The 11509-nt window shown below is 43.5% G+C and overlaps 1 protein-coding gene across 1 annotated transcript; it reads left to right on the top strand.

Annotated features, from left to right (window-relative positions):
* Window positions 1-368: 368 nt before the first annotated feature.
* On the top strand, window positions 369-7217 carry LOC134015931 (uncharacterized). The gene is made up of 8 exons (XM_062455419.1): window positions 369-444; window positions 2217-2458; window positions 2580-2643; window positions 2791-2921; window positions 4188-4306; window positions 4687-4819; window positions 5335-5435; window positions 7172-7217. Exons 1-8 carry the CDS (start codon window positions 369-371, stop codon window positions 7215-7217), a joined length of 912 nt encoding a protein of 303 aa, XP_062311403.1.
* The last annotated feature ends 4292 nt before the right edge of the window (window positions 7218-11509 follow it).

Below are 11509 nucleotides of genomic sequence, written 5' to 3'. Positions count from 1 at the left end.
TATTTACAGGGGGAGAGATAAACAGTGTTGTGGTTTGAAGGTGCTTGTTGCTGCTATTCCTCTTGACCGTTAGAAGTCCGAAATTACCTATTGTACTAAGAGTTAATATTCGTTCCTTCACGTTTAGGTACTCAGTGCGCATGCTCATTGTGTCAAACGCCCCGTCGTCGAACATGGCAGCCTCCATAAACTGACTTCATGCACCAATCCGCGGACCCGTTAAACAGAACCTGTCTCCAGTACTTTATTGGTACTTTATTGATACTTTATGATTAAGATTGAAGCAGCCATCTATCTTACTTTTATAACTCGAGTCTGAAGAGTCGGCTATTTTCTATCTCCTATGAGACCGTTTCGTGGGATTTTTAATGACTGCGCCTTCGCTTTCCTGGTCGGAGAAGGCACTCCGACTGCTTCGGAAAATGGATAACTTCAGTTTGCCAGGTTTGACTAATCAAATGTCGATTAATTTCGTTTCTTCCGAATGCATTTTGGTCGGTCCAAGTTTGTTTGTTAGCGGTGTCCCAAAATAATGTAATCTTCACAAACAACGCTTACATGCCACACTTAGCCTAAAGTAAAGTGTATGGTGTTTACTTTAGGTGTTTAAAGTGTTTACTATTTTACACTCTTACTTTATGGTTAGTACGTTTTTCTGGAACCCTAGTAGAATCGGATAGGGTTTCGGGTCCACCTCCGCCATGTTTGATGTGTGCTCCGAGTTCAGTACTGTTGCATATGTGCGACTTCTGCATGTGAAGTGTGTGTATGTATTAGACACTCACTGTCCATTTTATTAGGTACTTTTCACCAGCCCATTCATCTAAGTATCTAATCAATCATGTAACAGCAACTCAATGCGTAAACGCATGCAGACATGGTCAAAAGGTGATTTCTGTGATTTACTTTTTCGTTTATCGGTATTTTTAGTTTGCTAGGTAAGCAGTGTTTGGCTAGTTAAGTTTGGTCACTTTTGCTTTGTTGTCTGTTTGTTTATTTGTTTGTTAAAATAAAAAAATGAAAAAAAAATTCAAATAGGCCCTGGTCCTTATCTTTGTTGAAATTGTACTTCCCTCTAGGGTCTTTCAGCGCACTTATCCCTGGTTATGGGTATGCACTTTGTTGTACGTCGCTCTGGATAAGGGCGTCTGCCAAATGCCGTTAATGTAATGTAATGTAATGTAAAAAAAAAAGTTTGATTCCTCAAACCAGAATGGGGAGGAAATGTGAGGATCGATTGTTGGTGCTAGATGGTGCCACTGATCTCTTGGGATTTTCGCGCACAACAGTCTCTTGAGCAGTGGTTCCCAAACTCAGTCCTTTTGTTTCAACGACAATTGCAATCACAGAACTTTAACAAGTTGTTAATTTTTTTATTTAGCTTTTATGTTCAGAGGGATTATTTACCCTCTTAAGCCACATTTTCTCAGACATAGTTATGCATGCCATGAAGAATAACACTCCCATGTTTTTTTTAAATCGAATGTTAGACTGAGGTTAATCAATGGGCTCTTAATTATGTCGCTGAACACGTGTTTATTTCATAAATGTATCAACACAATGCAGGTTTGGCTCATTATCATTTGCTTTGTTTTTTCATTTTTATCATCTTCCATATGGTTAATTTTAGTGGCCAGGTGTCCAGAATTTCACCAATTAGGAGCCTATTGATTCACCTCAGTCTTTCATTTGATCAGTTAAAAATAAGTTGCCTTTATGTAATAGCTTGGAATATAGCAAAATAAGCACAATATGAACATTCTGTTAAAGTTCTGTGATTGGAATTATGGTTGGAACAAAAACCAGCATACACAGGGGTTCCCCAGGACTGAGTTTGGGAACCACTACTCTGGAGTTTACAGAGAATGGTGTGGTGACAGAAAGGAAAACCATACACAGTTCTGTGGGCGAAAACGCCATGTTAATGAGAGAGGTCACAGGAGAGGACCCGACTGGGTCGAGCTGACTGGAAGGTGACAGCAAGTCAAGTAACCACTGTTGCACAGTGGTATGCAGAAGAGCATCTCTGAACACATGACGTGTCAAACCTTGAAGTGGATGAGCTATAGCAGCAGAAGGTCACATCAGGTTCCACTCCTTTCAGCTAAGAACAGGAAACCGAGGGTACAGTGGGTACTTGTCAAACCGGAACAGTTGAAGACTGGAAAAATGTTGCTTGGTTTGACAAATGTCGATTTATGTAATTGTGTGTACAGGTTCCGGTCGTTCGCGGTGTCTAAAGTTTGAGGTGGAGGGGGTGCAGGTGGGATGGATACCTGCCACAGTGGCGCCGGTACTGATCCGATTCCCCCAAGTGTTCACCTTGCCACAGGGGGGTGCCATAGCACTGTGTGCCAGCCTGGACTCTTACAGCAGGAGGTCAGAGGCTCTGCATGGTGTTATCAAGACCCTGCGGGAGGAGAACCAATTTACCTGTCTGCGGGGGTGGAGAGAGGAGGTGAGATGTAGCTTTTACCTGTCTGAGGAGAGAGAGGAGGTGAGATATACCTTTTACCTGTCTGATGGGATGAGACTGAAGAATGCATTATTATTGCTGTCTGTTTGTGTTTTTCCATTAGAAGTATGACGTAAGGGCCAGATACTGTGACAGTCCACTAATGTGTATGGAGAGAGCTGCGACTAGTAAGTCTTGAGTACAGCATCCTTTTTCTGAGCTACATGGACCTACAGCAAACCATTGTAAATTTAACATGATGTGTGTTTGTGTTTGTGCGTGTGCGTGTGCGTGTGTGTGTGCGTGTGTGCGTGCATGTGCGTGTGTGTGTGCAGGCCTCTTTGGGGTGAAGCGGTATGGCGTCCATGTGAATGGTTACACTCGAGGACCGGATGGCGAGATCACCGTTTGGTTGGCTCGGCGGTCGTCCACGAAACAGACCTACCCTGGGAAACTTGACAATCTGGTACTGCCAGTCTGGTTTACCCCACATGTTACCTCTGTGTTTTTTGACCTATGAATACATATTACTATGCTGTCAACCAACACAGGTGAAATGTATTCACCTCACACTTCACCTATGTTGGTTGAAAACCTTTGTATTCATAGGTATTCCTATGGTTAAAGGTTTATTTACTGACTTGACAGACTATGTATTCATGTAAATTCTATGGTTTGTGAACTGACTTTTTTTCTCACTGGCCCATCATGATGGGATATGCAGCCCATATTGCCCAGAGGTTTGAGAGCCATTGATCACCCAACATGCAACATATAACATTCATGATACCAGATACATGGGAACTGCTGGTTTCCCATCCTCCCTTTGACATGGGAGGTGGGTGTGAAGACAGTCTTGCCACCAATTGTTTGTTCTTAATTACCCAGAAGAAAGGAGAACCAGGGCTGATTCGAGGGGCATATTTGATGATCCCCTGATGTATACTACAAGTCAAATGCTGCATGTACAAGACGCATTGTAGATACCTCACATGCTATGTATAACTCACACACTACACTATGTGTATGCCCTATCATGTAGGGCACAGGTTGGGGTGAAATTCCATTCTGATTGGACAAAAAAAGTGGGAAATACCAGCCCTAAGCCCCCAGGTAGCACAAGGTAAAAAAAAACCCAAAAAAGAACTCCCTAGTGGCACAAATTTCTTTCTGTGCTGAAGCTCCAAATCAATTTCAGTTGATGGTCTAACTAAAGTGCCCCATCCACAGAACCCTTCATCCACAGAACCCTTCATGCACAGAACACCTGTACCGCATGTACCACACCGTTGACTAAGGTTGTCAGTGTTAATGCCTGGTCAGTGCCAATGGTCACGTGTGGATTTCTGGAACCATTAGCCTGGCCTGACGACCATGCCCAGTATGCCAGTACTACACAAACCTTGTGACTAACCCCACTGGAAATCTGGGATAGTAGGGGGAGATGGTGATTAACACTTATGGTGATTCTCTTCAAACTGTACCTTAGTACCTGTACCTTAGTCCTCCCCTCCTGATCCCCCCCCCCCTTTTCTGATATTAAAAAGAAAATAATAATAATAATAATAATTGCACTTATGACTGTATTTTTTGTTTAGAACAGCACTTCATGTGTATTTTACTAGTTATGGATGTGATGCTTTAACTTGTGGAAGAACCTATGCACTTGTAAGTCGCTTTGGTTTAAAAGCGTCTGCCAATGACTAAAATGTAAATGCAAATGTCTTGAAAGGCAGCTGGTGGCGTGGCCGCAGGAGTCAGCGTGACACAGACCCTGATCAAAGAGTGTCAAGAGGAAGCATGTATCCCAGCATGCATTGCGGAGACTGCTCATCCTGTGGGAACCATCAGGTGACTCCTTGACAATCTCCTCCATCCACCTGCTATCATGTCTAAAAGAACGTTGCAAAAATTGTGCAAACTGTTTTCAGTAGGAAGTGTAATGCAGGATGTTATAATCCTATCCAAAAAGGGCCAGTGTGGGTACAGGATTTAGTTTTAGCCCAGAACTAAGAAACCTAATGATTATAATTCTACTCATCAAGGTCTTGATTGAAGACCATAAGTAGTTAGTTTGGTGCACAAAGTATTGTAGTGCAGGGCTAAAACAAAACCTGCACCCCCACTGGCCTTTTTAGAATAAGCCCAGACACCCCAATATAGATGTGCAGTGCTCATAGATGTCTCTGGAGGTTGTCTGCCCTGTGTTGCTAACCCTGCCTGTTTCTCAGCTACACCTATGAGGATGAAGAGGGGGTGTTTCCTGAGAGTCAGTTTGTGTTTGACCTGGAGCTTCCCGCCCACTTCAGGCCTCAGATCGGTGATGGCGAGGTGCAGGAGTTCTTCCTTTATTCCATCGAGCAGGTCAGACTCCGCTCCAGCCTTCGTATGTTTCCACTTACCCAGAGTACCATCTATCCATTCGGACACTTGAAATGTGATGAATTTTCAAGATTCGATGACTTTCTGCGCCAACTGTGTACTGTGCCTGTTGTGAGCGTGCCCTGTGTGAGCGTGCCCTGTGTGAGCGTGCCCTGTGTGAGCGTGCCCTGTGTGAGCGTGCCCTGTGTGAGCGTGCCCTGTGTGAGCGTGCCCTGTGTGAGCGTGCCCTGTGTGAGCGTGCCCTGTGTGAGCGTGCCCTGTGTGAGCGTGCCCTGTGTGAGCGTGCCCTGTGTGAGCGTGCCCTGTGTGAGCGTGCCCTGTGTGCCCGTGCCCTGTGTGAGCGTGCCCTGTGTGAGCGTGCCCTGTGTGAGCGTGCCCTGTGTGAGCGTGCCCTGTGTGAGCGTGCCCTGTGTGAGCGTGCCCTGTGTGAGCGTGCCCTGCGTGAGCGTGCCCTGCGTGAGCGCCCTGTGTGAGCGTGCCCTGTGTGTCCTTTTCAGGCAAAGGATGTGCTGGTGAGTGAGGACTTTAAACCCAACTGCGCAATGGTGCTTCTGGACTTCCTGATCAGACACTCCTACATACAGCCAGACTCTGGTCAGTACTGCCTTTAACTGGCACAGACACTCCTACATACAGCCAGACTCTGGTCAGTACTGCCTTTAACCTGGCACAGACACTCCTACATACAGCCAGACTCTGGTCAGTACTGCCTTTAACTGGCACAGACACCTGTGTGGATATATGTGGGATCATCAAATCTGGTCCTCCAATCCAAATCCAGCCCTCCTGGGTAATTTACTCAACAATTAGTGCTACTGATTGGCCATACCTTCATACCTGGCTTTCAGGTAAAGGGAGTTCTCAGCCCTCAAGGGCTGTTATTTCATCATCCCTGCATATACATTGACGTGATGTATTGCACCAACTAATACAGATAGACATCATAATTAACATGAGCTAGTTGTCACACAAGTTCAAACAAACCGTACTACCATACATAATTCCATATACAGTGCCCTTCAAAAGTATTGGAACAGCAAGGCCAATGCAATCCCTTCAATCTCCTCCTGAAATGCATGCTCAATTGGGTTAAGGTCTGGTGATTGACTTGCCCAGTCTAAAACCTTCCACTTCTTTGTTGTGTTGGCAGTGTGTTTTAGGTCATTGTCTTGCTGCATGATGAAGTTCCTCCCAATTAGATTGGACGCATTTGTACGTAAGTTGGCAGACAGAATGTTTTTGTAGACTTCTGAATTCAACCTGCTGCTACCATCATGAGTTAACATCATCAATAAAGATTAGTGAGCCCACTCCAGAAGCAGCCATGCAAGCCCGAGCCATGACACTTCCTCCACCGTGCTTCACAGATGAGCTTGTATGTTTAGGATCATGAGCATATTTTCACCACACATTGGCCTTCCAATCCCTTTCGTAGAGGTTAATTTTGGCTTCATCAGTCCATAAAACATTGTTCCTGTAGTGGCTCATCTCTGAACTTCTTTACGAATTGTAATCTCGCCTTCCGATTCTTACTACTGATGAGGGGTTTGCATCTTGTGGTATAGCCTCTATATTGCTGCTATCTAAGTCTTCTTCAAAAGGTTGATTGAGATACCTTCATCCCTGCCCTGTGGAGATTGTTTGTGATGTCACTGACTGATGTTTTGTGGTTTTTCTTCACAACTCTCACAACTGCTGTTGTTTTCCTTGATCGACGTGTTCAGTGTCTGTTGCTCTGTATGTCTTTTTCAGGACATTCCCCCATGCTTGTGCAGTGGCTCTAATCTATTTCCCCTCTTTTCTAAGCTTCACATCTGGGTAACAAGAAAAACCTGTCCGTCACGTTTTAATACTTTTGCTCACCTAAAAATTGGGTGGTCTGATACAAAAGGTGATATGTTCTCAGTTGTTCAACAAACTAGATACAAATACCAGGAAATAAAAGCTGAAATTCAGATCTGTCATCTCATGTACATCTTTTGACCTCAAACTCAATTGTCTTCAGTGTAGAGCAGAAACAAAGAAAATTGACCTTGCTTTCCCAATACTTTTGGAGGGGCTGGATAGTACTACCACAGTTGCACATACAGTACTACTGTGCAGCAGAACTGGGTCAAATATGTCATTGTTTCGGATGCTTTACTGAACTTGTCTGGTGTATTGGAATCTCTGAAATACTCTCAAGAAATGCAAACCCTGCCTTCTAGTCGCCTTGGTTGGCTCAGTTGGACCAGACAAGATTAATCGAGCACAGACAAGTATTTGACCCAGGTCTGCCGTGCAGACTTGCAGGGATCGCGTGTTGTCGTCCTGACTGGTCCCCCTGTGTTGCAGAGCGGTATTACAGGAGTTTGTAGCAGGATTGCACAAATCTCTTTGACAGCAGAGGAGAGGAATTTGCTACAGACGGCGGCTGCCCTGGGGTTGGCCCAGCGGAATAAAGAGTCAGAGTTATATGGGCTCCAAGCAGACCTGCGACAGAGCAGATGAGCAGCTACTGCAGGGTGGCCTTGCATCATCAGTTCCGTTTAGTATTTTGGCCCACTATCCCACTTCAGGATGAAATGCCAGTTTTTAGTTTTTTTTTAATCATAACATAACATAATGGCAAGAACAGGCCATTCAGCCCAACAATGCTCACCTTTTCCTGTCGCTAAAGTGTACCTAAATAGTATCTAACACCGTATCAAGCCTGGTCTTGAAAACCCCCCAGTGGTTCTGCTTCCCTACATGTGACCACTCTGTGGAAAAATACTTCCTAATATCTGTGCGGAATTTATCCTTTGCCAATTTCCATTTATCCATGCATTTGTATTGAGTTTCTTTTTTATTCCACTGTGAAGCACTTTGAGTAGCTTCATTGTCTTTTGAAAATACAGGAAAGAAACGTACAAATAAAGCATATTACGATTACTATTGTTTGAGCACTGCACACAAATTACCCCTATTCCTACTTCCCCTGACTAACTTGCTTGTCCACAAGCAAGACTGACTTTTTATTTCCCCTTAATCTTACCTTAATTTTGCCTTAAAATGAATAATTTGATCAATTTCAGTATTCAGGTAGACACAGCGGAACACCTGTGTCTGCTAGTAAACTTATTGTAGCACTCGGGGTACTGTAGCTGCCAACCGTGGCATGCTAGTTGGTAAGTTAATGTACTTTTTAAGGATTCAATTTGTATCTATGTGATCATGCTAGGACTCGTATTTGTAGGAATTGTACTTTCCTTTAGGGTCCTGAACGTACTTGTCCCTGGTTTTGATTTGCACTTCACTGTACGTTGCTCTGGATAAGAGCGTCTGCTAAATGCCTTAAATGTAATGTAATGTAATGTAATAGTGCTTCTGATGATCTGTATCAAACCTGCTGGATGTCTTTTAACTGCTTGTTGTGTCCACAAAGGTTGTTCAGGCCCTGACAATATGAACAGTGACGTGTGGCCCCACAGCCAATAAAAGCTCTGGTTAGTGTGAATGCTGCATGTGTGAGGGGGTGTAATTTAAGGCAGGTTTAAGGTTCCCAAACTGCAGTAAAAAAAATTTATTTTCCCTTTTAAGGATCTTCTGTTCATGGTTTAATTTTTCATAAATAACATTTTAATTTTCAGATACCCTAGAATGTTCAGTTAAGAACATTCCACTGCTTATTTCACAATCACTACGGGTAATGGAAAGCAGTTATACAACACACAATTTAGAAAAACATTTCTTTCTTTTTTTAAACCTAAGTACCTTAAATAACGACTGCATGGTGGCCATCCTTAATTTCTTCATATAAAAGAAATGACATATTTGCTACCTTTTCACAATGGCATTTTTGTAGAATTCATGTCGATTCATCGATTCATGTGTTTTTGCATTAGTATTTTCTACTAATGGTGTCTGGTGTGACAGTCCCACCAAGTATTGAAATATAATAATCTAAATGTTAAAGAGCCAAGCTCTCAATCCAACAAGAATATATAAATTTAGGTTTGATATGCTGCTTAAAATTTACGTCCCAGACAACATTGTCTCCAGGCAGTATACTTTGAGCAAAATGCACTACCGCTGGATTATCTAAGGACTACGTGTGCTCCTACAAGTATTAGCTTTCGTTGGGAACTCCGGTATTTGGGGCGTCAAAACTAACCTTTGTGACGACCAAGCGACCACAGATGTCACCAAAGCTACCCAAGCTGAAAAATGAAGGATAGCCACTTTAAAGGTGTAAATGTTGGAGCCCAAGGAAGAAAAGTTTGGAACAACTCAAGTAAGGCACTGTATTTCCACGGCCAGTGATGTGCAGTAAATGTTCTGCGACTGGCCAAAAAGAAAACGCATTGCTAGCAGTGATATTTCATCCATCAATGAACCAGCTCAGGCCTACCATCAAAACAGCAGGAGTCAAAATATGCTGATTGCACAGCAGATAAATGCAGTTACAGTCAGGTCCATAAATATTGGGACATCGACACAATTCTCTTTTTGGCTCTATACACCACCACAATGGATTTGAAATGAAACGAACAAGATATGCTTTAACTGCAGACTTTCAGCTTTAATTTGAGGGTATTTACATCAAAATCAGCTGAATCTGTAGGAATTACAACGGTTTCTATATGTGCCTCCCACTTTTTAAGGGACCAAAAGTAATGGGACAATTGGCTGCTCAGCTGTTCCATGGCCAGGTGTGTGTTATTCCCTCATTAACAGATTCCAAATGCAAATAGCACACTTGAAATGAACTCTAGACCTCTTATCTGCTCCTTGTAAATGAGATAATGAGGGAATAACACACACCTGGCCATGGAACAGCTGAGCAGCCAATTGTCCCATTACTTTTGGTCCCTTAAAAAGTGGGAGGCACATATACAAACTGTTGTAATTCCACACCGTTCACCTGATTTGGATGTAAATACCCTCAAATTAAAGCTGAAAGTCTGCAGTTAAAGCACATCTTGTTCGTTGCATTTCAAATCCCAATATTTATGGACCTGACTATTTGCTTTTTTTTTTTTTTATGTAACATCAGGCAAGTAAGTATTAGACCCGCTTCATCACTGCAGTGGGTGGATTCGCCATCACACTGATCACACCACCACACTGATCACACCACCACACTGATCACACCACCACACCCAGTGACTTTGTACAAAAGAAATTACACAACCAGTTACCCTAAAAACAATTTATTTTTAAAGTACGTTTAAAAGCAGACTGAGGAAAGTCCAGGATGCGTGTGTGTACAAAAGGTTATTTGCACCAAGATTTATTTTCTGTCACTCAGTTTTTCTTTTTTTACAACAATGAAATGCAAGATCTTAAAAAGTTAATAGTATAATATTTAGTTTGCTCTTTTTCATTTTTGTATTACTTTTTATACTTTTTTACATTTTTCTTTTTAAGGTAAAGTTCTAGACTTTGCGAAAGAGGCGAGACACACTAACGAGCCAGTTGAGTTTCACACTGAATAAAATATACAATACAAGAACCGACAAAGGGGAAACCGCCACAAATATAAAAAGACAAAAAAGGAGGGGGTAAATGGAGTGAAAGATGGAGGGAATAACTCATTTGTTTATCTGAGGAGAGCTAGACAACAGCTCATCGCTCTGCCCCACCCCATGACCACCCTGCCCCAAAAACTATCGGCACAACAAAACCTTTTATAGAATCAAATACAAAATAATACCACTTCTGAAACCTGACTGCATACCCACCCGTCTGCTGCAAGTGGGATTCATCCTGATCAAATTCATCTCAACATTTCACTGAAAATCAGAGCAGGTGACCAAACAAAGACTGACTCTTACTTTCAAAAATCTACACGGACTGGAATACAACTCACAAAAAGTGAATGAACATTGTCATTTTTTGTATTATACTTGAATGTGAATGTTATATTCAGTCAAAATAAAAAAGTTGTATTTAAATAAATTGAAAACTGTTGGTTCAAAGGACCACTTTCTGTCCAATGTTCTTTTTTTGGGGGGTGGGGGAGGGGTACACGCATACAGTGGGGAGCATGCACACAGGAAGTGGTGCGCACGGTCACACAGCCGTATGCAAAAGACAGACAAAGATAGACAAGCCGTGTCTCTATTCGTCAATAGTCTCAGAGACAAGGAACCTTCCAGAACGAGCTTGTACTGAATCATCTCTGATAAAAATGAAGAACTTAAGAAAACAAAGAAAAACAGAACCCACCCTGCCTCTGAAAGAGCAGCGTGTTCCCCCCACTGTCCCACACCCCACCCTGCCCTACCAGTATCCCCACTCATAAGCGTGAAACATGCCAGCATTCCCTCCATCCTCGCCCCCATCTCCTTTGGCCTGGTTTGAATCTCTCCTCCTGCCCCACCCCACCCCACCCCACCCCCGCCCCGGCTGGGTGGGGCTGCATCCATCCCTCCCGTCTATAGCAGGAGGCAGGGATTCTACCCCTCCCCTCTATAGCAGGAGGCAGGGATTCCACCCCTCCCGTCTATAGCAGGAGGCAGGGATTCCACCCCTCCCGTCTATAGCAGGAGGCAGGGATTCCACCCCTCCCGTCTATAGCAGGAGGCAGGGATTCCACCCCTCCCCTCTATAGCAGGAGGCAGGGATTCCACCCCTCCCGTCTATAGCAGGAGGCAGGGATTCCACCCCTCCCTCTATAGCAGGAGGCAGGGATTCCACCCCTCCCCT

The sequence above is a fragment of the Osmerus eperlanus genome, unplaced genomic scaffold, assembly GCF_963692335.1.
Source record: "Osmerus eperlanus unplaced genomic scaffold, fOsmEpe2.1 SCAFFOLD_405, whole genome shotgun sequence".
Classification (NCBI taxonomy): domain Eukaryota; kingdom Metazoa; phylum Chordata; class Actinopteri; order Osmeriformes; family Osmeridae; genus Osmerus; species Osmerus eperlanus.
The sequence above is the reverse complement of the archived record's forward strand: the minus strand, read 5'-3'. Positions and strand labels throughout refer to the sequence as shown.